This window comes from Stenella coeruleoalba, assembly GCF_951394435.1.
Source record: "Stenella coeruleoalba genome assembly, chromosome: 7".
In the NCBI taxonomy this organism is placed as follows: domain Eukaryota; kingdom Metazoa; phylum Chordata; class Mammalia; order Artiodactyla; family Delphinidae; genus Stenella; species Stenella coeruleoalba.
In genome coordinates, this window is record NC_137153.1 from 87,677,016 (window position 1) to 87,704,057 (window position 27,042).

General features: G+C 44.1%; 1 protein-coding gene across 4 annotated transcripts; it reads right to left on the reverse strand.

Annotated features, from left to right (window-relative positions):
- Positions 1 to 471: 471 nt before the first annotated feature.
- ZBTB5 (zinc finger and BTB domain containing 5) lies at positions 472 to 27,042 on the reverse strand. 4 transcript variants are annotated; one of them, XR_013829295.1, is made up of 4 exons: positions 26,633 to 27,042; positions 3,125 to 5,184; positions 2,119 to 2,237; positions 472 to 1,455 (listed from the first exon to the last, which is right to left on the reverse strand). XR_013829295.1 is itself a non-coding variant. In XM_079928009.1 (3 exons), exon 2 carries the CDS (start codon positions 5,178 to 5,180, stop codon positions 3,150 to 3,152), a length of 2,031 nt encoding a protein of 676 aa, XP_079784135.1. In that variant the 5' UTR covers positions 5,181 to 5,184; positions 26,633 to 27,042; the 3' UTR covers positions 472 to 2,237; positions 3,125 to 3,149. The 4 variants fall into 4 exon arrangements, 2 of the variants coding, with proteins under 2 accessions (XP_079784135.1, XP_079784134.1); XR_013829296.1 differs by having other exon boundaries at positions 2,119 to 5,184; XM_079928009.1 differs by having other exon boundaries at positions 472 to 2,237.

The window sequence follows — 27,042 nt, forward strand, 5'->3', positions numbered from 1 at the left end:
GGTTCTGCTTCCCACCCCCATCCCCACACATTTTAATTATTAGACCCTGTCCAAACCACCTTACCCCTCATCCTCTGCTAAAATGCCTTCAAGTGTCCCTCACTGAGGACAGAACAACCACAGCCCAGTGGTGACCGTGGCAACTGGACCTGCTCCCTAGACCATCGGACAAATTAAACACACATGGCAAAAAGAACTAGGTATGGTCACAATACTTATTTTTTGGTCAAGACTAATCAAGGTAGGTGCGTTTCTTAATTTTTATTTTAAAATTAGTTTCAGCACCTTCATGTCCCTCGTGTCCATCTCCTCACTCCCCAGGTGAATGCCCTTTTCTAATCACCTCAGTTCTCCTAAGGCCAGGCCACCAGCACTGCCAAAGCCCTGCTCCTGCTGAGGGACCTGGGCTCCAGTTCTTCCCCGCAGCTGAGCCATACTGGAGAGTGGAGTCTTCAGCCTGGGAGGCACGTAAGGGAGCGGCAGAAAGCGCAAGATTTGGCAGGCCCACTAGGAGTAAAACTGCGGTGAGAACAACACATCACCCTTGTCCACAGCTCAGAGACAAAGCTCAGGGAAAGCACGAGGGACTGATGACCAGTAACTGTTATTAACCACAGCATGAGAGAATCTTCTAGGAAGTTTGGTTTTAAAAAAAAGTACTGGTCACAGCAGGGTTAGCAGAGAAAGCAATACTACTTCATTTTTTTATTTCAACCTTAAAAACCTAAGGCGAAGAAAAAGAACACAATTAGTTAGAGGCATGAATACGACAAATTTTTTATTTCAAAGTCTCAAATTTTGACCAGCATAGCACCACTGACACAGGTGCCCTGATAGAACCTTATGATTTGGTCACCAGAAATGATTATGCCAAGCTGTAATTAAGGCTAACCAATCAAATCCAGGTACCCAATACCAGTTAAAATTCAGGTAGAAACTACCAATTTGTGGGAACCCTGGGACTGGTTTTCCAGGGAACCTCTGAATTATTTTTTAAGTGCTACAGCATGTACGAGGACCTGGCTCACAGGCTTGCTTCTCACATGTAGGAACTGATTGACTAAGAGGTAGATGAGAGATTCCAGATTCCACTTAGCAGTGGAGAGGCAGGGCTCCAGCCACTGTGTCAGAGATAGGCCCCGAAGCAAGTCCACTTAAGCTGGAGCTCAGGTGAGGGGGCGGCTTCCTGGCACCTCCTCCTCAAGGTGGAAGGGGAGGAGGGCTGCCACTGCTCTCCGGGTGCCACCGATTCCTCTTCCCAAGCCAGGCAGGGTCTCTCTCGTTCTCCATGCTGACCCACCTGCCTCCCAGGGTTAATCTCACGAGTCACTGGTCCCCACAGAGGGGTGGATGTGGAGCCTCCTCACATCAAGTCAGAGCATGACTGCTAACAATTCGCCACACACAGCTGAACCTCACAGGTGATCCCACAGCCTCCAGCCGTCTCCCCCACATCTGAAAGGAGAGGAATCAGAGGTTTCCCTTTTGGTTTTCCTCCCTGGGAATCAGTTCATAGGAGATGCTAAGCAATGAACATTGTAAGTTTATCCACAGACAGATGTGTAACTGCGTACGCTAGATTAAGAGGAGAAAACACTCGCTGATTACCTTTCTTTCTAAACAAAGGTAAGAACTGAAGGATTTCACTCAATTATGCACAATGGCTTGTGTCTAAAAAAGCTGTATAAAAACTCATGTTCATGCATGAATTAAACTGACTTCATGAGCTCTATAGAGACACATTAACCTGTGCTTTTCCCCTGGAAGCTCATGAGCCAGGGCTCAGCCTGACAGCTGCTACCAAGAGCCCCGATGGCACAGTGTCAGAAGACCACAGGTGGGGCTGGGGAAGAGAAGCAGTGGGGTCCAGGGAGGCCCAGGGCAGTCACCCAGATGTCTCCTCAAACTGTCTCAGATGCTGCTTGGTGACTTCTATGCTCTGGGCTGCCCAACCCATTTATATTTACCCATGAATACTGCTGCATTTGGATTTCAAACATTCAGTATTGGGTTGGGGCAACAACAAAAGTTCAGGGTCTGTACTTTAAAACGATAGTATAGAACAGTAATAAAACCCACGATGGAGGGGGGTTGATTTCACTTTTGGTTAGTTTTTACCTGAAAACAGTAATCTAGGCCCGGGAAAGATGCCATATGTGGCATGAATGTGAAGAAGTGAAGCAGACAACGGGTTTGTCGTTGGGTGAGATGTGTCAGGCTGCACCAGCCCCCGAAATCTGCACGGAACAAAGGGTAAATGCGCCATAAAAGATCTCACTAAACAGGACTCCACACCATCAGAACAAAGACAAACACTAGCTCTTTTCTGACTTCCAAACATGGAACTGTAACATATGTAATACAAGTTGGTTAAAATACTGCTAAAACAGCACATACAGAAACAATACCTTACTTGTTGCTCCCTATAAGTACATACTCCTTTTACAACTTTGTTTTTAAAGCCAGGAAAAATTGTTAAAACATCTATGTAACAAACAGTGATGTTTTCAAAAGTATATATACACCTAATAGTCCAGAGAATGCTCGCTCTGGACCCAGTGTCAGCACCATGAAAGTGCAGTGTCTGTGACTGCAAATCAGACAAAAATAAAAAGTACAGTATTTTCTGAAGCCTAGGACTAGCTCATGATAAACTTTAAAGCATTTTTGGCAGACAGGTATGTCCTCAAGGGCCTTCCTTTTAGACAGGCACAAAGTTGCCACTGGTTACACTTAAGTTTATCTTGCATCACTGTACAGGTATATAATCTCATCAGAAGGTATATAGGAAATTTAAATGCTTCAGAGTTTTACAAAAATTGCTAAAAAAAACTTTTGCACTTCAATTTTTAATTGTCAAATGTGCCACTTTTAATGACATCGATTCCAAACTACTTTCTGACTGCATTACTCAACCCTAAGGAAGAACTTGGTTTCAGGGATTGGATCCCTTCTCTGAAAGCGTACATTTCACTCAGAAATGTAGCAGTACAAGCACTACACCTATTAATTCTCCATTTATTAGTCATCGAAATTTGCATGAGCCATTCGCAGCCTGAAGCCTCAAACCCAACGGCATTAACCACCAACCAAAAGAGACTGTAGTTTAGGTCCTGATACTGGCCTCAGCATTATCTCAAGAGGTCGGGTTAGAGCAAAGTGCTGGGAAGGTTGCTGCTCTGCCAGCGCAGGCAGGTGGTCTTCGAGTGTTTGTACAGGTGGCTGGACTGACTGAACCTCTTGCCGCACTTGAGGCAGGCGTAGGGTTTTTCACCTGTGTGAACACGGATGTGCTTCTTGCAATCTGTCAAGGTCAGGAAAGTCTTGCAGCAGATTTTGCAGGCATACTTGCGAGCCCCCTCTACGACTAAGACGTTGTGCTCCGATAAGGCCTTCTTGCACTTTGACAGGACGTCAGCAGATGCCCTCGTCAACTGCGGGGGGCCGGGCTGCGAAGGGTGGCCATTTTCAAATGAGGATGTGGCCGCGTTCATCATTAGCTGGGAACTGGCAGAGTTCTCTGGGATCTGTGAGCTCCTGACTGACGTTACCACTGGCATTTTGGGAGCTATGCGGCGGTAGTATGGAAAGTTACTGGCTCCACCTCTAGGGGAGCTCATCATTACCCTGGAGAAGGAGGAATGCAACCCCAGACCAGACCTGGAAAAATCCATCCCAAACTGTTCTCCTCCTTGGTAGCCTGAGGTCTGCACACATGGCAGGCCCATCACTTCCTGCATAGGCCTGACGAAGTGAGCATCTGTGGGTTCGCTGAACGGGTTCTCCATGTGAGAGCCAGGGGCTGAGGAGGGCCCACCTGCAGGCCCAGCCTCTGGACTCAACAGATAAGGGGCCTCCCCCTCCAGCCTGCAGTCACTAGTGGTGTTTGGGATATTATCGTCATTGTTCTGATTTGCACTAAAGTTACTTCCTCTGCTCTTGTTAAGAAAATTTGAAATGCTAAAAGTGGATTTATGTTCTAGGTTATTTGTGACTTCCAAAATATGGATGTCTCCTACCCGGTCAGTGCTAGACTGGGGATCTGAAAAACTCCGGTCGCTGCTCTCGGGGCTGAGGTCTATCTTCTCGGCACTGACCACCACTCCCTCCACCTCCACCGATTCGCTGCCTTCCGCTTGGGAGGTCACGTCGCTCACTTCATCCTGAGGCTCAGGAGAGCTCAAGGGCTCAGATTTAACCACCACTCTCATGTGCTCCTTCTCACCAAGGCCAGCCTCAGGGTTTTCGCACTGAAAACCACTTTTCTCAGGTGTGGCTTCCTGCTCAAAACTAGCCTCGACCTGAGTGGCGCGGGAGGCCATGGAGAGCTGGGTCACGTTGCCGGTGCTGTTGTCGGACTGGCTGGGCACCTGGGCATCTTCTTGAGCACCAAAGGGCCGGTCAAATATGATGGCGCTGTCGTCCTGGGTGTCGGTCATCCCGTCAGCTTTAGGGTTATCCACGATCTTCAGAGAATCTGGTGAAAAGAACTCCTCCCGAGAATGAACCCCCGGCCCATTCTCTGGCGTAACGTCGGAGATGGCAGACTCATCCAGGGTGGGTCGGAGCCGCTGTCTGGCCCGCTCCTCTGCAGACTGCTTGCGCTTATGCAGGCGTCTCATGGGGAACGGTGTCCGCTGGTCCAGGTTACTGCGCATCGAGGAGCTCATGGGGGCCGGCTGCTCCTCACCACTCTGGCTGGAATTGAGGGCTGAGCTCACGATGCTCAGTCCCAGCTGCTGCAGCATAAAGGAGCGCTGCATGCGGGCACTCTGCTCCTGAACGCGCTCGGTGGGGGGAGACATGGGCAGCGTCCTTGTCGTTAGGTAATGTTTACATGCCTTAACAACAGAGTTCAAGTGCAGGTGAGAGGCTGCCAATAAGACATCCATAACATTGCTCTCCCCCAGCATGAGGGTGGAGGTATACATCATGTCAATCAGTGCGGCAAAGGCCTCCGCTGTCACTACCTCGCTATCCAACTGGATCATGTTCATGGTCTGATCTCCCTCTGCCACAGAGAACAGGGCTCGGAAATGTGTACTGCATGCTGCTAGTACCGAGCGGTGGGCTTTGAAATGTCTGTTCCCCACTACAATGACACAATCACAGAGCTGGCCGTGAAGTCTCTGGTAGTTCAGCTGCTGGAAGATCTGTTCAAAGTGGCCAGGAAAATCCATGATCCTATAAAAAAAAAAAGAAAGTGTTAAGACGCAGAAGAGCTTAAGTCAAAGGGCACAGAGGGTGTGACGACAAGAGAGGCATGGGGACTTCCCTGGCGGTCCAGTGGTTAAGACTTCGCCTTCCAATGCAGCGGGTGCGGGTTCGATCCCTGCTCGGGGAGCTAAGATCCCACATGCCTCGCATCCAAAAAACCAAAACAAAAAACAGAAGCAATGTAACTAATTCAATAAACACAAAAAATGGTCCACATCAAAAAAAAAAAATCTTAAAAAAAAGAGGGAGGCATGAATGACCAAGCTTGGACCTTTCAAAGCTCGTGATGTTTCTGATGGTGGGCACGCAGACTGAACACCTGTCCAATAAGGAGCAAATGCTGATTCGGCTAACAGCCCTGGAAGCCTGCACACACACACAGATCAGCTACGGGCTGTTTACAGCCTCCCCTTCACCCTTACATGACCCACTTTTAACACTTAGGGTCCATGTTAGAAAAGACCAGTGTGTGGGTGATGCAACATCTATCTATACCTGAGAAGTCAGAGTTCTGCACTCCCTGAGGACAATAAATAAACTCCAAGAAATTATAAACAGTCTTTTAGCAACCTTAAATAAATAAAAAGGGCATATCAATATTAGTGGGGAAGATTTCCAGTTATAGATGGTAGTAGATTGCACTCATGCATTTACCCTCTCCACCCTTAAAGTTTTTTGGTTTTGTTATTGTTTTAAAGGTAAAAACCCACAAGGGAAAAAAGAGTGGGAAAGAAATATCAATAGCATTTTGGAAGCTGGTGAGCAGGTAAACGAATACATGCTGACTGACTTAGCATGCCCAGAAAGCTGAATCCTAAACTGGCAGTGGCTAAAACAACCTGACATATATAAACCCCCACCCACCCAGAGGCTCAGAACTGGCTGCCAAGGTGCCAGGGGAAGTGGAGTGAAGATGATGTCAAGACAAGGGGACTGGCTGGAAGTCTATTCGATAAAAAAATAATCTAATGGACGTTCCATACCTGTGGCACAGAAAAGGTAAAGCTATAGAGACAGAGAGTAGATTAGTGGTTTTCTGGGACCGGGGTTGGGCTCGGGGCAGGACTGCAAGTGGGAAGAGGGACTTCTGGGGGCATGATGGAAATGTTCTAAAATTGGGGTATGATGATTACACATCAAATTCTCTAAAAATATTTGAACTGTACACTTAAAACAAGGAATTTTATGGTATGTACATAGACCTCAATAAAGCTCAATAAATTAAACTTCAAAAAAAAAAAGAAGAAAAACAAGAGATGAACAAGCTCCAAAACCATCTGCTCAGACTCCATTTTCACCTGTAGGGCTTCTATACAGCCAACCCAACTGACTGCTTAGAATATCACATGTATCTTTGATGATACTACAGAATTACTAGGTTTTTCTCCCCCTTAGGTGTGATAATGGCATTCTGATTTTTTTTTTCAAGAGTAGTTTTTAAAGAGATAACATACTGAAATACTTACAGATGAAATGACATGATGTCTAGCATTTGCTTCAAAAGCTTATTTTTTGTACATTTGAAATTTTTTATAAATGTTAAAATTAAAAAAAGGAATAAAGAAGAGACCGCATGGACTATGGGTGGATCACTTTCCAAAGCTGAGTTTGGAATCATTACGTATCTACATTTTCATCTCTTGGACTCATCAGAAACAAGAACTTGCTTGTCCTCTCCTAAGAAACTGCTACACTTCCTAGGAACTACAGGACTGCTGATTCAAAGTCTAACTCCTTGACTAGTGCTCATGACACACTCTCATTGTATGGTTAGAAAACAGGGTCAATAACCCCCAAAGTGGCGCTGTTCTGTGCCTTCTGCCTACAGACTGTAGAAGCTGAAGGAGCCACAAAGTTTAAAACCCTGTTTTATCCTCTCCAGCGAAGGAACCTCTGGTCCTCTGGGAGGGAGGGAGGCAGAATCTAATGGTTACACCCCAGGATACAAACACATGCAGACAGACAGTCGTGCCTGGCACTAAAGATAAAATGATCAACAAGACAGATCCATCTCTGCCCTCAGGGGTGACAGACTAATCAACATTCAAATACAATAAAGTATTGCAAGTGCTGTGGTAGGAAGTACAAGGTGCTACAGGAGACAAAGAAAGGGCGCCTGCCTCTGACGGGCTGGTGGAGGGGGTGTGGAAAGCCTCTTCGGGAAAGAAGCCAGCAGTCCCCTGCTGGGCTCTGGTGGCTGAACCAGAGAAACTCTGTACTCAGGACACGAGGCTGGGACGAGCTGCTACAACCCACAGCTGGAGCATGAAGTTAAAGTCCGCACTAGAAGGTAAGACATTCCCCCCACCCCACCCACCAATAGAAGACTAGCAGCCCAGGGTTCAAATACCCAGGGAATCCCTCCAACAGACCACTTGGGTCCCCATCAAACTTCCCTACAGTGAAGCCCACCAGTCCTCAAGGCCCATTCACTCAGCTTCCAATCAGTCAGGAAGAAGCACCACAAACTGGAGGGGAAAAATCCCTAACATTGAAACCGAGTGCGGCCCTAAGGGGCTCCCAGGCACGGAGGCTTTTTTGTCCCCCATTTCTTGTAGGCAAAACTCCAGCCTCCATGACCTTCCCTGAGTTCCAAAGGGCAGAGTCAAACAGTTGCTAATCAAGGGAGGAGCAGGTAAGAAACCACCTGAGGCAAGATTAAAGGGACCGGAGAAGATGAGGAGACCATCTGAGACCCTGCACACATCCTAATCTTGTCAGCAATCTCATCCTTTTGAAACTCTGCAGGAGAATGCAAGACTGTTACTGCCTTCGTCCTTATTGCATACCCCTGACCATGAGCCCCGACTATAAGACCTCTCCCTATTCCCCAGGGAGGGGAGCACAGTTCTTGAGGTGCTAGCCTACTGTGTTCCCTCTTCGCCTGGCAAAGAAATAAAGGCACTCTTTCTTTCTCCTCCATAACTGTCTCAGTATTTCTGTACAGCATCGGTGCACAGACAGCCAAGATTTTGGCAACATGAAAGAGCCCTAAACAAACAAACAAAAAGGCATCTGGAAGAAACAGAACTAAGGGCGAAAAACACCTATAATTAACATCCTCAGCTAAGATACGATATCCATGAAACAGGAAGAGAATGTTTTTAATTTTTTTTGAAAAGAAATATTCCAGAAACAAAAAAAATATTGAAGTTTAAAATTGCAAAAAAAATTTTAAGTTACTAGAAGGGTTGGAAGATAATAATATGGCTGAGGAAATGTCACAGACAAGGCAAAGGAGAAATAAAAGTGAATGAACAAGAGAAAAAAAGAATTAACTAATGAAGCCCAAAGTCTGAATACAAAAAGAGAAAAGACAGAAAATGGGGAGAATGATAAACAACAAAGAATAATTCTCGGAACTGAAGAAGTTACTTATTCACACTAAAAAGGTCCACCAAGTGCTCAGCAATATGAATGAACAAATCCCACACCTGGCTCATTACAGTGACATTTTAAAACACCTGGGATAAAGATCTGGAAAGTTTGAAGTGGGGGGAGTTAACAAAGAAGAGTTAACAAAGAATCAGGAATAAAACTGGCATTAGACTTCTCGAAAGCAATACTGGAAGGTAAAAGGTTCTTTAAAATTCTCCGAGAAAATTACTTCCAACTTAGACCATACCCAGCCAAACATCAATTGTAAGGGGAGACTACGGCATTTTCCAGACAAGCAAGAACCCAAAAGTCTACCTCCCACATATCCCTTCTCAGGAAGCTATTAAACCTTGTGCTTCAGGAAGCTGGGAATAAACCAAGAAAAGGAAGATGAAGAATATAGGAATTGCAGATGCATCCTAGAAAACAGGCAAAGAGAATTTGAAAGATGATGCTGAAGCCCGAAATGAGAGCTAGGCAGCAGGACTGGGGAGCAGACTGGAGCAGGAATATGAGGGACTCCAAGGAGTTCCCCAAGGGAAAAAAGGAATGGAGAGATCACATGACATAGTTGAGAGCCGCTAAGAAGTTAACAGTTCCATGAAAATGTGAAGATAGGTCATAAAAAAACAAGAAGAATTTTATTTTATTTTTTTGCGGTACACGGGCCTCTCACTGTTTTGGCCTCTCCCGTTGCAGCACATAGGCTCCGGACGCGCAGGCTCAGTGGCCATGGCTCACGGGCCTAGCCGCTCCGCGGCATGTGGGATCTTCCCGGACCGGGGCACGAACCCATGTCCCCTGCATCGGCAGGCGGACTCTCAACCACTGCGCCACCAGGGAAGCCCAAGAAGAATTTTAAATGGGACAGTTATTAACTCCAGGAAGAATACATGGTTGTTTAGTTGCCGTACCCTATGTGTTTTGTTTACAGAGTCCTAATAATGTGAACACAGAGCCAAATTTGAGATACTGGAAGGGTAAGGGAAGGCCAATACATGTGTGTGGGGGAGGCAGAGGAGAAGTGGCGTAAGAAGGTTAAATTCTCACCTTCCCTATTAGTCAAGAAATGCTGTCTGAAATACTACCCCAAGAAATAGTAATATAAGAACGCTGTTTGGAAATACAGAAAGCAGTAGCAGACGAAACAACTAAAACAAGTGAAAGTGGCTGCCTCTAAGGAGGGGGAATTTGGAGGGGAAAAACGGGGGACAGAAGACTGCTATTTTTTTAGCTCTAAACCTAATGGAACTATGTGGCTTCTAAAATATAAATACATACATATATTTAACTTTTATAAAAATAATTTTTTTGGGTTTTTTTTTTTTTTTTTTTTTTTGCCACACCATATGGCTTGTGGGATCTTAGTTCCCTGACCAGGGATTCAACGCACGCCCTCAGCAGTAAAAGCACAAAGTCCTAACCACTGGACCGCCAGGGAATTCCCAATATTAAATGAAATTTTAAAAAACATGGTAGGGCTTCCCTGGTGGCGCAGTGGTTGAGAGTCCGCCTGCCGACGCAGGGGACACGGGTTCGTGTCCCGGTCCGGGAAGATCCCACATGCCGCGGAGCAGCTGGGCCCATGAGCCATGGCCGCTAAGCCTGTGCGTCTGGAGCCTGTGGTCCGCAACGGGAGAGGCTACAACAGTGAGAGGCCTGTGTACCGCAAAAAAACAAAACAAAACATGGTAGATCCTTGACATTCTAAAGGCATACACCCTGAGATCTTTGCACATCTCCAAATTCACAAGTACCATTATGGCACTTCACAAGGATTACTGCAAGCAGAAGGCCACATGGATGCCAAGCTGCACACCAGGCTTGCCCACTTGCTTTAGTGGCCCAGCCCTACAGAGCAGGCCAAGTCATGACTGAGTGAAATGACAAGTGACCACAGAACACACTCCTTCAAGATCCCTGGGAAATAACAAAAATGACAAACTCTAAATCCATAAAAACCAAAGGTCTGCAGTGCCAACTGAGAGTATTAAGCACAGGCCTTTGCTGTACCTGGAAAGTTACAAATGGATGGTAAAATGCCTCAAAGCAGGGGCCACGTGTTGGCCTATTCTTTTACGTCCTGTGTTTTTTCAGCTTTTGAAGAGTTTCCAACAACAAAATACATCACTAAAACACGTACTTTCCTGCTGCCCCCTTCTTGCTTTATCAAGATTCCCTGCTAGGAGTGAAGGGCCAACAATGGCAAGCAGCAGCACATGAGCCCCTGACCCCACCCAATCAACCAGGGACCACAGAGCTCAAGGCTTTGGGGAGATTAGACAAAATGCAATTATTGCTCACAAGTCTATAGCTCCTGACTTGGAAAGTAAACACGTATAGTAGTAAATGTCAAGTTCCAAGGAGGCAATTATTTTATAGCAGTAACAGGGAAGAAACATTCTGGTTCAAGAAACAAAAGAAATAAAACAAGGAGTTGTCTTAGGAAGCTGTACCAGCCTCAGAGTCACTCTGAGAACTAAGAGACTGGAGCCTTGTTAGGTTAAAGCAAGCAGCATCAGGCACTGAGTTTATTGCTTTCTCTCCTACTGTGGAGACTGGAACCAATGTTGTAGAACTGTTGCAGTGCTGACAGTAGTAGTAATAATAAAACAATGGTGACTACTGTTAGAGAGTCTTCTATGTGCTAGTCATTGTGTTAAGTACTTTTTATTTATATTATCTCTAATCTCCAAAACAACCTTGTCAGGTAGGGCTTACTATTCTGACTTAACAGAAGAGGGGAACATAAAAGACTAACTTCCCAAATAAATGGTATTTTAATGGAGCATTAAATGGGCATTCTGTCCAATGTCCTTCTTCTTCAACAAGCAGCAGAAATATGATCATCTGAGGAAAAACAGCCTCCTTATTTTTTGTAATGTCAGTTATCTTGAGTATGAGAGAAACCACCACTCTTTTCCACAAAAGGTCATTCACTAAAACGTCAAACTCCTAATATTCAATCCCCCTTTCTATAGAAAGGGCATAAGTAGCAAGGAAATTGTGGTCTCAAAAGCACCATTTTGAGGAGATTCCCAGGGCCCAGAAACCTATGAGAAGAGACTACTGAGGTAGCTAAACATGACCCCAACGAAAACAGAGGTTTAAATAATGTTGCAAAATAGGTAAACAGTTCATATAACTTCCTGTCATCCTAGAGATTGTCAGCCCTACACTAGATGCCCTGACACAATCCTTGAGATCAACTCAAGTTCTCCAGGCTCTTCTCCAAACACTGTAGGGATGCCTGGAATGTCCCGCTATGCCTTATTGTCAGGCCTTCATCAGGGCAGTACAAAGGCTAAGGATTCCTTTCTTCTTAAGGGGGCCTGGAAGTTGTGAAACTAAATAGTGACATTAGAGATGATCATCAAAACCTGGAGAAACACTTATTCTCTAAGTTAGTAACTGTGTTGAATTATCTGTTTAGACATAACTCCAAACTAATTTCTCCTTAATGGCAATATTCTTTCATCTTAATATCATTTAATCAATTTATGATCATTTAGATTAGCAATAGAAATCAAATCCACTAATATAAAAGCTAATTTTAGCCATAAAACTGGCCAATTAGATTATTCAACTGCTCCTTCCAATATATCCAGAGTGTCAGAAAATACTTCAGGGTAAGTCAGAGCCCTTAACTGGATACAATCAGTCCGCTCAACTGATTTAAGGAGAAAGGGATTTATGGTAAAAAGATGTTAGGAAGCTCACAAAATCTCCAGGAGGGTGGGAGAGTGATACAGGAATGCCCCAGAGCACCCAAGCACATCGTGGAAACCATTACTGCCACTACTACCTCTACTTTCCATGGATCCTGCTCTGGATTAGCTGCCCAGAAGAGAGCTGCCATTGCACCTTCTACACCAGCACAGTCCAATACAACTTCCTACAATGACAGAAATCAACAGCATAGTTGCTATGCTGTCCACTAGTCACATGTGTTTACTGAGCACTTGAAATGTGGCTAGGGTGACTGAGGAAATGAACTTTTAATTTTATTTAATTTTAATTAATTTAATGTCTACTGGATTGGACAGAGTAGTTCTAAATGCTCAGTATTGTTCCATATTGCTCACATCTGCATCCAGACCCCACTCAGGTACCTACGACCAAGGGAACCTAGTTCTCACATCTGCCCTGTAATGATGATTCTACCTTGGGAAATGGGACACACAATTTGCAGGCTCTCCAAATGGAAAGGTGGGGGTGTTCAAAAGACTGGACAGCTGCCAGTGACAAACAGCCACTGTAACATTCCTCTGACAGTTAGAGCCCCTCCCCATGTATGTGATGGGTAAATGGCTTTGGAAATGCATAGCTTTTTTGGGCAAGAGGTGATCATCCCGAAAGTGAAAGAGAGAACCAAAATAACAGAAGGCCAAAGATCTAGTATTGTAGTACACGTGCACTGGCAGTGCAGACATCTTCAACTAGCATTTATTGAGCCCTTCCATAGGCTGTGATGAGGAACTAGGGTAAATTTTTAAAAGCTCTAGGGAATTTAAAACAGAACATTTAAAAACACTTGTTAATTAATTTTTAAATAAAAATAAACAATGACAGGGACTTCCCTGGTGGCGCAGTGGTTAAGAATCTGCCTGCCAATGCAGGTGACATGGGTTTGAGCCCTGGTCTGAGAAGATGCAACATGCCATGGAACAACTAAGCCCGTGCACCACACTGCTGAGCCCGCACGCCTAGAGCCCGTGCTCTGCAACAAGAGAAGCCACCACGATGAGAAGCCCACACACTGCAACAAGAGTAGCCCCCACTCAACGCAACTAGAGAAAGCCTGCGTGCAGCAACAAAGACCCAACGCAGCCAAAAATAAATAATCAATTAATTTTTAAAAAAGACCCAACGCAGCCAAAAATAAATTTTTAAAAAATAAAATAAAAATAGGGCTTCCCTGGTGGCGCAGTGGTTGAGAGTCTGCCTGCCGATGCAGGGGACACGGGTTTGTGCCCTGGTCCGGGAAGGTCCCACATGCCGCGGGGCGGCTGGGCCCATGAGCCATGGCCGCTGAGCCTGCGCGTCCGGAGCCTGTGCTCCGTGACGGGAGAGGCCCCAATAGTGAGAGGCCCGTGTACCGCAAAAAAAAAAAAAAAAAAAAAAAAAAAAAAATCAAAATAAAATAAAATAAAATAAAAATAAACAATTACATGTTAACTTTTATGAAAAATAACTATACTCCCCCGAAAAAAAATAATGAGAAGAGTGGCACTGTTTTACATTTTTGCATTAACAGAAGATAGCTAGATTCTCATATTTGCTTCTGCATTCAGGATTTTGCAATATCATACACGAGTGTACACTCATGAAAGAATTAAGTGAAAAAAGCAAATAAGTCTTTATATCAATATGAAAATAGCTTTGACCTCATAGACTCCTTGAAAAACTCTCAGAGGTCCCTATGGGTCCTTGGACTATACTTTGAGAATAGCTGATCTAATGAAAATTCTAACTATACTGGGGGATGGAGGAATGTGGAGTGTGCAGTAGAATCATAAGGAGAAATTAACAAACTCATAGAAAACAAAATTCTTATCTCTAACCAAGGGGAAGTCAATAGATAATGCCTAAACTGAAAAATTAAGAAGCTCCAAGCATGGCTTTTTACATATGTATATAAATATCAAAGGAATTAGTTAAGAGTTGAAAGTGGGGGCTTCCCTGGTGGCGCAGTGGTTGAGAGTCCGCCTGCCGACGCAGGGGACACGGGTTCGTGTCCCGGTCCGGGAAGATCCCACATGCCACGGAGCAGCTGGGCCCGTGAGCCATGGCCGCTGAGCCTGTGCGTCCGGAGCCTGTGCTCCACAACGGGAGAGGCCACAACAGTGAGAGGCCCACGTACCGCAAAAAAAAAAAAAAAAAAAGAGTTGAAAGTGGGAGTCTTGAGGAAGAGAAATGGGGAGCAGGGAGGCCAGGGCCTAGTATTCATCTTAAAAATCTGTGGAACTAAAAAAAAAAAAAAAATCTGTGGAACTATTTGATTCCTTAAGTGATGTGTACTTAGCAAACTACATATATATCTTTGGTAAAATTTCTTTTTAAAAATCTAAAAAGAGAGCATGAACAGACCATAATTGGTCCCCACCGCCACGCACACAATTAGAAAGAGCTGCCAAAGAATTACTTCTCCCCTGAAGAGGCACGAGCACCAAGTAGTTTTACAGGAAATATCTATTGAATGCTATGGAAAAGATAATTCCTATATTATTTAAACCATTTTAGGATAGAAAGCTTCCTATAATGCAATTTTAAATATTGATAAATAGCTATTATATCACATGACAGGCAATGCAATTAAATACTGTAAATATTGGGACTTCTCTGGTGGTCCAGTGGTTAAGTCTCGGTGCTCCCAATGCAGGGGGCATGGGTTTGATCCCTGGTGGGGGAACTAGGATCACGCATGCCACATGGCGCAGCAGGGAAAATAAATAAATAAATAAATATTGACCAATCTTTCTGAATGGACTGGTGAGGATAAGTTATATATAGTGAAGGGCAACCTACTGCTGTCAGTGTACTGACTGACTTTTAAGAGAAGCTATTTAATATACAGCAACAAGGGACTTCCCTGGTGGTCCAGTGGTAAAGAATCCGCCTTACAATGCAGCCGATGAGGGTTCAATCTCTGGTCAGGGAATTAAGATCCCACATGCGTGGGGCAACTAAACCCTCGCGCCACCACTACTGAGCCCGCGCACCTCAACGAGAGAGCCTGTGTGCCACTAACTACAGAGCCCACGTGCCCTGGAGCCTGTGCACCACAACTAGAGAGACAAAACCTGCACGCCACAACTAGAGAGAAGCACGCATGCCGCAACAAAAGATCCTACATGCTGCAACTAAGACCCAACACAGCCAAAAAAAAAAAAAAAAAAAAAAATCCAGTAACGCATGCATAACTCAATTAAAGTAAAAATGGAGCTATGAGTTAAATGAAACGAGAAATACAGCTGACTCACTAATGTGATTGTTAATATATGTTCTGGCCATCCCAAAGTGCCACAAGTCAGTATTCCAAGAATGAAATGGAAACAGCAGGGCATTACTGTGATGCCTCAAAGTGATTCCAAAGACTATGAATATGAAAAAGGCTTAGTGTCATACTGTCTTAGGGTCTGCTTGTGGGAAACCCTACCTAAGAGGATTCAAGTACATCTGACTTATCAAGGAAGTGCTCCCAGGAGAAACTGGGAATGGGAAGCAGTAGAGAGAAGCAGCAGCGGCCAAGCAAGGGAGCAATCTGGGGCAAAATCCCAGCTTTAGCCTGGTCCAGCAGGGGAACTCTGGAGTATAAGTAACTGAGTTTGAGCCGTCTCAAGGCAAGGGAACTGGTCTTTCATAGCCCTTGCGTTAGTCAGTCAACAGCTAAGAACCTCTCCAGGGAGATGGAGCACTTCAAGCTCTCTGGGCCTATGCACAAAGTGAAGCCAGTCACTCAAAGACAGTCCTCAAAGACAGTCCTCAAAAGAGTCACAGACACAAGCCGTTAGAAGCAAAGATTCACTCAAAGTTGCATAACTGGTGCACAGAAGCAGTAAAAAGGACCAAGGGGATCTGGTCAGGGCACAGACAGTATCTGCTATGTATACTTGGTGATACTAAAGAATAAAGTGCTATGTAACCATATGGATAAACAGATGACACTGTCTGTTGTAAAGGATATTTTTGTAAATATACTTAATATGTTTTATCCCCAATCTCCCACTGCTGTCCCCAAACTATTATTAGGTCAATGAGAAATCCAAATTCCTTTCTTTGATTCTAAGAGGCCACTTAGCATTAAGAGGCCCCATTGTAGTAAAAGTTAGTAATCACTGTTTTAACAAGTCATTAACAAAATAATTTACCATAACATAATTTCTTAATTGAGTTTTCTGGGATAACTAAAGAAATTTAATTAATTTGGGTATTAAAATACAGCTAACTGTAGTTATGATGGTCTGTCAGTTAAGGCCTTGTACACAACCAACAGCACTCAACTCTGGTTTACTCGAGTGAAAGCCATCTGAGAGCTCAAAGACTTGGGAGGCTGAAGAACCAGACAGCAGGAGCTTGGAAGGGCTAGGAAGCAAAATCCACAATCACACTGGTACAGTAGGAAGAGTCTCCTTGGGCTACTGCCCCTGCAATAAATGGGCTCCAACAGTTCCCTCAGTTATGGACATCACATGCTCAAGATTCAAAGTTCCAGGGAGAGCTTCTAATATAGCTGAACTTAGGGACCCACCCACCCCTACCTGTGATTGTGCTGGGGAAGAAAGAGGAAGGATCTATTTTTCCTTCTGTGATGGAAGGCTGATTGCTGATTTATCCACCTAACAAGATTATACATGAAGGGGATGGAGATAATTCACAACAAAGAAATCAGAGTGCTATTAGGAAGAGAGAAAGAATGCTGGAGAATTTTTTGGTGATACTATATGATACATTAGGCAACAAAGAAACTGGTCAATATAAGGACAACCCAAGAACTGGCATAGCCTAATTTATATTTCATGTTCTTTATAAAAACTGGTCACTTGAAATAAGTCAACGTGTATAGCAGATTGCATTTTCCAAGTTGGCTAGCCACATGAAGGTCTCCCATACTGCATGTTTTCTTACGGTCTGACATCAACACTCCTCTCATGAAGAGGTGGGCGTCTACGTCGACTCCCCTTGAAGCCAGGCAAGTCTATGACTATGGCAAAAGTTACACTATGTGACTACTTGTGAGCTAGGTCATAAAAAGTGACACCGCTTTCACCTGGTCTTTTTGGCTTCCTCTTAGAACCCAACAACCATTCTGTGAGGAAGCACAGCTGAAATCTAGTTGACAGTCAACACCTGCCTCCAGACATGACTTCAAGTTAACTTCAGCCCCACACACAATCTGACTACGTAACAGACCCCAAGAGAGAATCAGCTAGCTGAGCCCAGTCAACCCCTAGAACTCTTAGAGATAATAATAAAATGCTTTTTGTGGTTTTAAGCCATTAAGCTTTCGAGTGATTTGTTACATAGCAATAAATAACTGAAACAATGTAAAACTTGTTAACATCACCCCACAAATCAATATTCAAATACTATCTCCAAGGGACACCTTTTTTTTTCTTTTGGTCTGTCTACTAATGTCCTTGGGGTAAATCACTTTCTACCCATTCTTAGTCCAGCTGGAAAAGATCAGACTGCCTCCAAACCTCTGAGTTCCTGATGATCTTTGGTTCCTCCAAATGATCTAGAGAGGCCTGGCTAATTTCTTAACCACTTCCCTTGATTACAATGATTGTTTCAGAGATGGATATGTGAGCCAAGCCACAGCAATTAGAGTCTGCCCTGGGGACTTTTGCTGATACCATCAACAAAGAATCTCTTGCTCCCTTCTGCACCACAAGTGCTAAAATTTGAACCATAAAGAGAAGATTAGCATGGCCCCTGAGCAAGGATGACAAGCAAATTCATGAAATGTTCCGTATTTCTCACTCACTGGGATCCTTATCAGTGCCAGTGTTACAGGAGAGAAATGATGGATTGACTGTTTCAAAAGAGAGAGCGAGAATAGAATAGAATAGATATTCTCTTCACCCAGATTGCAAGCTGTGAGAGAGATGTAAATCTAACGCTGATGGTGGCAATTTTTGCCTATCTGAGAATGAAGCCAACAAAGAAGGAAGCAATACCAAAGACAATGTCCTGATGACATCAAGACAATGGGATCCAGCCATGACTGTAGTTAGCATGACCCTAGGACTTTCTATTTCATGAGCCAACAAATTCCCCTTTTACTTTAACCTGGTTCATGCTGGATCTCTGTCATACAGTGAAGTTCAAATCGCAATCTTAAAAAAATCTAAACAACATGGCTATCTTGAAACAGTTTTGGATCTAGAAAGTGTATTTTTAAAATTCAGTTAGTTTGAGAGGTATGAAATGTGTTACTCTCCACTGTGATGGAAGGGAATCATGAATCAAGATCATGGTTATTCAAAACTCACAAGCATCTCTAGCAAACTCAGAGATCCAGTCTAAAAGCTATAAAAGAGTTCATGCTGAGAAGGTAAGTGTTTTACCAAAAGCTGCCTGTTTGAAGCCTTCAAACCAAGGGGAAAAGCTTCAGGTCTCTTTTTCTTTTTTTAATAATTTTAAAAAATTTTTATTTATTTATTTTTGAGTGCGTTGGGTTTTCGTTGCTGCTCGTGGGATTTCTCTAGTTGCAGTGGGTGGGGGCCACTCTTCGTTGCGGGGCGCGGGCTTCTCATTGTGGTGGCTTCTCTTGTTGCAGAGCATGGGCTCTAGGCACACGGGCTTCAGCAGTTGTGGCTCATGGGCTCTAGAGCACAGGCTCAGTAGTTGTGGCACACGGACTTAGTTGCTCTGCGGCATGTGGGATCTTCCTGGACCAGGGCTCGAAGCCGTGTCCCTTGCATTGGCAGGCAGATTCTTAACCACTTAGCCACCAGGGAAGCCCCAGGTCTCTTTAAAAGATTTCAAAATGTGACTATGAGCCTATATGGCAGGAGGATATACAGCAAGTAATCTATCAATTTGTAACTTTGACCCAAAGCAAGTGTACACTACAATATTTTTTATACAGGAACAGAGTTTTAGAAATTTGCAAACTAAATATAATTAAGAAAATATACTTATACCACTGCTTATTACATTAACATGAATAATCAAGAGTTGACTTTTCTCAATAGACTTACTTTCCTAATAGTGCTTTACTTAGACTAATAAAAAAGTTCATTTGTGTTCTAGGGGAACAAGCCAGTTAATAGCACATTTTAAACTGTTTGACTTATATATTGACCTACCCACATGCTTTTCAATAATATACTTAGTTCATAAAGAAATGTACACCCATACTCAAACATCATCTACAACATATCAAGTGATTTGCTGCTGATCTGCCAGGCAGGACCTGCAAGGCTACACCTGCAAGAAGCATCTTAACATTCTAAGAACTCTTAACGTTCAATATCCCTAATCTAGATAAAACCCTACCAGAAAAATAACTAAACAGAACTTTGCCTCCACTTGTAGAGATGACGTAAGTGAAAATAAATGTAAGAGAACAAAACTAGGCAAGGTCCCAGTCAAGCAGGCTAGGATTTTTGATGGGGTTACAAGTTCTGGAGTCCTAGAACATTCATCCATATTCTGGTCTGATCAACTAAGTGGGACTACGTAGGCACACAGGCGCCCAAGGTTAACCCCAGCTACCGCATCTGTCAGCATGACTAATTTTATAGTCTCTCTGGTTCTGCTGTGTCAGGGCAGCTCAGAAATTGGACAGATTAAGTGTATTAAAAAGGAAATCAGGACTTCCCTGGTGGTCCAGCGGTAAAGAATCTGCCTTACAATGCAGGTAACGTGGGTTTGATCCCTGGTCAGGGAACTAAGATCCCACATGCTGCGGGGCAACTAAGCCCACGAGCCACAACTACTGAGCTCGAGCACCTCAACTAGAGAGCCCACATGACCTGGAACCTGCGCACCAGAACTACAGAGCCCACGGTGCCCTGGAGCCTGCACGCCACAACTAGAGAAAGAAAACCTGCACGCCACAACTAGAGAGAAGCCCACGTGCCACAACAAAAGATCCTGCGTGCCGCAACTAAGACCCGACACAGCCAAAAATAAATAAAATAAATAAATAATAAATCTTAAAAAAAAAAGGAAATCCATCAATGACTAAAAGTGAGCATGACTGGGGATGTCAAGCTAATGCCAGAAGCCCTTACCATCTCACCCTACCCTCCAGCTCTCCCACTTTACCAGCTTGTTTTCCAGTTCAAAATTCCTAGGGCTGGACTTCCCTGGTGTTGCAGTGGTTAAGAATCCTCCTGCCAATGCAGGGGACACAGGTTTGAGCCCTGATCCAGGAAGATCCCATATGCCGTGGAGCAACTAAGCCTGTGTGCCACAGCTACTGAGCCTGTGCTCTAGAGCCCACGACCCACAACTGCTGAGCCCGTGTGCCACAACTACTGAAGCCCGTGCGCCTAGAGCCCATGCTCCACAACAAGAGAAGCCACAGCAATGAGAAGCCTGCTTGCCGCAACTAGAGGAAGCCCGTGCACAGCAACGAAGACCCAACACAGCCAAAAATAAATAAATACATAAATTTCTTTAAAAAAATTCCTAGGGATTAGCTGACCTAAAACTTCATAATTCAGCTTGAATAAGAAAAGTTATTAGTGACCTACTTATATTCTAGTGCAAAGTCAAAATGCTTCTACTAAAACTTCTTGTTGACTCCAGGGACTATAATTTCTCTCTCTCTTCAAAAGTGCCTGATATAAAACTCCGTAAATTATCTTGAATGAATTTTGTATTTAGGTGAAATGTAACACCATATTACCCAACAGTCATTTTTCTGAGAGTCACAACTATCCCTACAATCAGCCAAAAGCCAGAAAGAAAAAGTCTCAGAATATCCAAAATAAAGGTCAAAGCCTATGTATGAAAGATTTCCTCACAGGGAAGTACCTCAAGCCCTCACATAGTCTTTTTTTAATAATTATTTTTTAATTAATTAATTAAGCTGCAAAAAGAGACAGCTGATGCACTAAGGGAGAAAAGGGGCCCAGCAGCACGTACTGGGGCTATTAGCCCTAAATTTTTACATATATAGAAAGCGCATGTATGTGGAATCTCTTTTTTTGTTTTGTTTCGGTTTCGGGTGGTGGTTGTTTTTTGTTTGTTTTTGGCCGCACTGCGTGGCTTGCAGGATCTTAGTTTCCCAACCAGGGACTGAACGTGGGCCCTCGGCAGTGAAAGCATGGAGTCCTAAAAACTGGATCGCCAGGGAATTCCCTGCAATCTCATTCTTTAAAAATATAGGATAAATGGGACTTCAGCGTAAAGGCAGCCTTTGATTTATACATATACTGTGCTACTCAAGTTTGCAAAATAAATCACTTAGCATTTTCTCAGCAATATCACCTTCCAAGACCACTCACAAAGTATGCCTTTAACCTGTTACTATGTTAGCAAACAGGTCAAAGCACCTGTGCAGTGTAAGTAACACTGCACCACACTTACCACTATACTTCGATTAGTTGGATGAAAGGGTTGAATGCCTACTAAGAGCGAGGTCCTGTAGGTATTTTACATATATTCTCTCTTATGGATGATGATCAAGCAGTGACTGTCTTCCCCATGCCTAGGGCCAACATCACCCAACTAGTACAGCAAGTGAAGGATAAGAGATATGATCCTAGGTCCATCCACAAAACTTCACTTTGCAGTAATGGGAGTAGCCCCCAGGAAGACATGGGCCCAGTGGTTGATGACAGGATATTCAGAGGAGAGACAGTAAGCAATTACTAGTGTGAGCAAAGGCTAGGAATAAGGATCAGGCAATTGGAGGGAGTGAGGGGATGAAGCTGAAAAGCAGGGTCAGGGTCAAGGATTGGAACTGAGTGAAAAGACAGATGTGTAAAATAACAGCTAAGGGAGTGAAAATTAGAGCAAGGATTCTGGAAAAGCTGGCAGGAGGGGCTTTTCGTCTCTTTTCTTCCTCAAATCCTCCCTTATTACCAATGCTACACGCCACCGCCACCACCACCACAGCCCACACTGCCAAGCCTTCACCAGTGATAACAGACCCCAGTTTAGAAGGTCAGCAGGATGCAAGATAAGCTTTGCCTTCTCCTCCCACTGCTCCTTACCACTGGCTCCTCCCAACCCTGCCTTCCATGAGGCTGGTGCCAAACAAGAATCAGGGAGCAGAGCCTTGGGGAGAAGAGGGGCTGGGTGACAGAATGCATTCCTGGTGGCAGGATCACCTGTAATAAGGGGAAGATCTTGGTCTGCCCAAACCTGTCAGGGAGGTGGTCAGCCAAGGTGGTGGCCCACCGGCAGAATGCTGTCTGATAGATGGGCATGCTCAAGACAGTCAGTTACATGAGAGTCTGACAGCATTGCACTTCAACTTCAAAATAATTTATGACAGGGGCTTCCCTGGTGGTGCAGTGGTTGAGAGTCCGCCTGCCGATGCAGGGGACACAGGTTCGTGCCCCGGGCCGGGAAGATCCCACGTGCCGCGGAGCGGCTAGGCCCGTGAGCCATGGCCGCTGAGCCTGCGCTCCGCAATGGGAGAGGCCACAACAGTGAGAGGCCCGCGTACCGCAAAAAAAAAAAAAATAATAATAATTTATGACAAACTTCACTGCTTTATCCTATTTAGAACTTTACACTTGCACTGTAACTGTTCTAGAAATTTCCCTGTCTCGGGTACTACATTTTCCTAAAACTTAAAATGACTAGCCAGCCAGCTGATTGTCCAGATAAAAGAACATCTGTAGCCACTTAACGCTCTAAAGAGCATACAAACTTCACAAAGGTACCCAAAAATCTATAGAAACCATCCATCAATGGCTTCTTTTAGCTGTTTATATATTTGAGACTATATTTTAACATCTGTTTTAACAGTCTAAATATATTTTCCCTCTATTATTTAGAAAATGCTGCCTGACACACATCCCAGTTGCCTCCACCACACACAACCTTTTCAGCAATTTTTAAAAATAGCTTTTATTGCCTTGCACCCCTGACAGATCAAGATACGTATTTCTTAAGGAAAAAAACTAAACTTCTATCAAGAAGAAAGCCATGCTGAAGCATTGGAGACACAATTATTGATGATGCCTTTCCAGGAGAGAAGATGAAAAATGGATTTAATTCATTTCTTATACCTAGTTTACCTTCAAAGTAGTATATTCCTTCACTTCTGAGTAATTTATCAAATCAATAGTGACTGATACTTCACCTGCTAAGTGACTGATACTTCACCTGCTAAGTTGCTTTTGACATTCTACTCAAAATAAAATACAGTGTATGTTACTACATGTGTTTAGATTTTTGTACCATCTGTACATTCCTCTCAAAACTGAACCCCAGAACAGTGGGTTTTCTTCTCCCTGTCCTCCTTCCTCAAATCCTCTCTGTAGACTAAAACAGAAGGACTTGTATTTCAAAGACCTTTAAAATTGAAGGTCTTATATTTTTAGAGGAAGACAGCTGAGTATATTTTAAATTATAACTAATTTAGATGTACTGAAAAATCAATTACACCAAGTTAACAATATCATGTATGGAAGAAAGGGGGGAACAATTCACCCTAATCATTTTAAACTTAAGCTGGAAATAAAGCATTTGTAAACTGTTATCAAGTATACAAAGTAACAAAACACCAAGTACAGTTTCCAAAAAGCAGACCCAGCAGTCAATCATCCTTTAAAATTTGTCAAAGAAACAAAACAGTTCATTAATTCCCCTCTGAATAAGGAAAAAATATTACTTCCAATAGGATTCCTTTCAATAGCAAACTTTCTTCAGAGTGCAGATTTGGAAAATTAATTGCTTACAATTAACAACGAATTAGTTGGATACAAAAGTCTTTTAATTGCACCAAGTTTCATTAAATCTAAGATGCCAGTGATTATCAAGTGCAACATTATCTCATGTAACATTGGGGGGGGAAAAACAATGCCAGTTAAGCTATGGTATAATGCTTACTTATGGCATCCTGTCCTCAAGATTAAAATGTGAACAAAATGTGGTTTAGAATCAAGGAAATACTGGAACCTTAAACATATCATTCAAGTATGTTAGAATATCACAAGGAAAATTATGTACAGATAAAATAATCTTAGATACTAAGACAGTAATCTATCTATATTACAATAAAATGTCAGTACTCTAACACAATTCCTAATCTGAGCTGTCAGAAAGATAAATCAAAGCTTTTAGTAAATAGATGTATAATTAATCAAATGAAAAGCACCTCCCAAAATTGGAATCTGGAGATTAAAAGCCACTACTCAGTAATGACAATGATGAAAACAACTGTAAGAACAATAGTTCACTCAGAAACAGCTGGTCTTTTAGCATGAGTTCACCTCATACTTAGACAAAAGGTGCCGTGTGGTGTTACATTCCATCCCACCTGCTACACTAACAAAATTTGGCTCTACTAGACAACATCCATATTTGAGAAATGTTAAGTACAGTCAAAGAGAACTCATATGCTTAAAACTGACAAACAGGAAAAGTATTCGTTTACAACAAATTTATATTAAAAAAATAAAAGTTGAAGACTAACATGGAATCAATACCTTGGGTTTTTCTTTTCCCTTTCCAAGGAGAAACTGAGGCAGATTCAAGATTCTGTCAGCACTACAGCAAACTGTCATTTCTCACTGTACACAAGCTATTTTTAAGTCTTACCCACGCTAAAGAACTCCAATTCAACATAATTCATGCTAAATACTTTAAATACTAAACATTTACATGCATTTTGTATCCAACTGATTTTTTTTTTAATAACTTCAACTACTTGTGATAGCCTTACGACAAAGTCTCTTTTGAGAGCACTGACCCCTAAGCTTAGGAAAACACCCCACTCTAAGATGCTTTTCTTCCAAATCTTCTCTCTTTCAGAATTTTGCTAGACACCTCAAATAGGAAGAATACAGCTTGCCAGTATCCCCAGCTAACTATACCATGCTTTGACACAACTTTTAGGAGAGAAAAAGCCAATCAAGAAAACATGCTGACTTCAGGACTCTTTAAAAAGTCCTGGTTCATTTATTTAGCAAAACGCAAGAGCCCGAACAGGTCCTCAACGAGTTAGTCTTACCTGGCAGGTCACCAACCTGACAGTGGTGGTGAGGCCAGTCTTCCCAAGTTTTCTGGGATTTCCAGAGGGGACTAAAGTAATAGTAGGAGGCCTTCCCTTGGTTTAGGGGCTTTTCTCTAAAATTCTCTCTCCTCTCCCCACCTGGTCTTTTTCCCCCGCCGCTAATCTTTTAGCTTATCAACCTCACCACCAAAATCACAACACTGAATGCACTTTCTCCAGAAAACGGTGAGGCACCTAGCCCACCTTTTTTAAATTATCTAAGGCACAACAGCCCCTACAAGGATAACAAATCATCAGTGATGTCTAAGGCACAGCATTCTCTTCAGCCTCTAAAGAAAGATCCTAATGTATGTAATATCTTCTACCTACTACAACTGAAAAGTGTATGAACATATTTCGGAAGTATTTCTGCTTCAGTTCTTGAAGGTGAAGGGTTTCTTACTTCAATTCATTAAAATTAACCAGAACCCAACCATACTACTTAGTACTCAAGATTTCACTGCGCCTTTACCTAAAATTTTTCCTCCAAACTAAATATTTAGGATTTGTGTCCTATTCAGAAATTAGCTTCCACAGTACCCTCCACGATGCCAGAATGCACACTGACTTAATAACAAACGACCTTTTTTGGAAGAGAAGAAAAACTAACCTTCGACCCCCCTTAACTCACTGCCTAAGGTTAGTATTTAAGTATAAATCTGCATGTCCTCCAAACAAGGGGAGGAGGGCAGAAGGCTGTTCTTACCACTGCATCCCCCACAGCTCCTAGCACGAAGCCTGGAAGCAGAGGCCATTCAATAATAGCCTATAAACACTGTAGTCCTCTGGTAAGTTGGGGCATTCCAAAACACTGGCTCCACCCCTCCAAGGGTCAGCCTCCGGTTCCCCATTCCAGACCGCCTCGGCCTTGCTCTGGTGTAAATGAAACCTCGTCGCTCAAACAGACCCAGGATGGGGGCGAGAGAGCCACCCGACCCCATCCCGCAGATCCTCTATTCACCCCGCCAGGCTGTTGGTCCCAAGACTTCCCCACCCGATCCCAGTAACCAACGTCGCAGCCCCGCAGATCCGAGGGGGCAAGAGCCCCGCCCCACCGGCTGGACCTACAGCCTGGCGTCAGGACACGGGGGACGCCTGCGCAGAAGAACACGCCTTCCACCCGCCTGGCCCCTCCATTCCGAGGGTAACAATACCACCTCAGAAAGACTGACAAGGTAGGCGGGGGTGGGGGGATGGAGGGGAACCGGTACGCGTCTGCGCGCGCCCCGACGCCTGGACTAGACCCTGCTCGCGCCGCCCATCCAGCTCCCCCAGAGCCCAACTGTCTCCACGTGAGCGCGCCCGCGCGCGCCACCACGGCTCGCGCTGACAGGGTTGCCTCACCTGAGCCGGACTCCGCCCCCCTTCTCGCTGGAGGAGGCGGTGACCCTTCTCCGATCGGACCCGACAGTGTCGGAGGAGGCGGGAACGTCCAGGCTGGCGCCCCAGTGATGGGATTTCCTCCCCCTTCCGCCCACCCCGCCTCTCGTCCTCCGGCTGCTTCAGCCCGTTCGCCGCCGCACTCTGAGAATACCACGGCAGCGGCCCACAGTAAACGGAAGTGACGCAACACGAGATCGCCTACTCCGCGGCTTTTCTCCTCCCCTCCGGCCGCGCTACAGCCAATCAGAAGCGGAAGCGGCGGGGCCAGGGTAGATGTGCCGCCAGCCAGCGCGCGGAATCCGGCGGAATTTATTCGGCCCCGGGAACACTGACCAATCCGCGGTCCCAGGAGCCTCGCTGTGTTTACTACC

Bases quoted from the DNA above. Each gene is read 5' to 3' on its own strand.
- ZBTB5 (XM_079928009.1), bottom strand. From the start codon at position 5,180: ATGGATTTTCCTGGCCACTTTGAACAGATCTTCCAGCAGCTGAACTAC.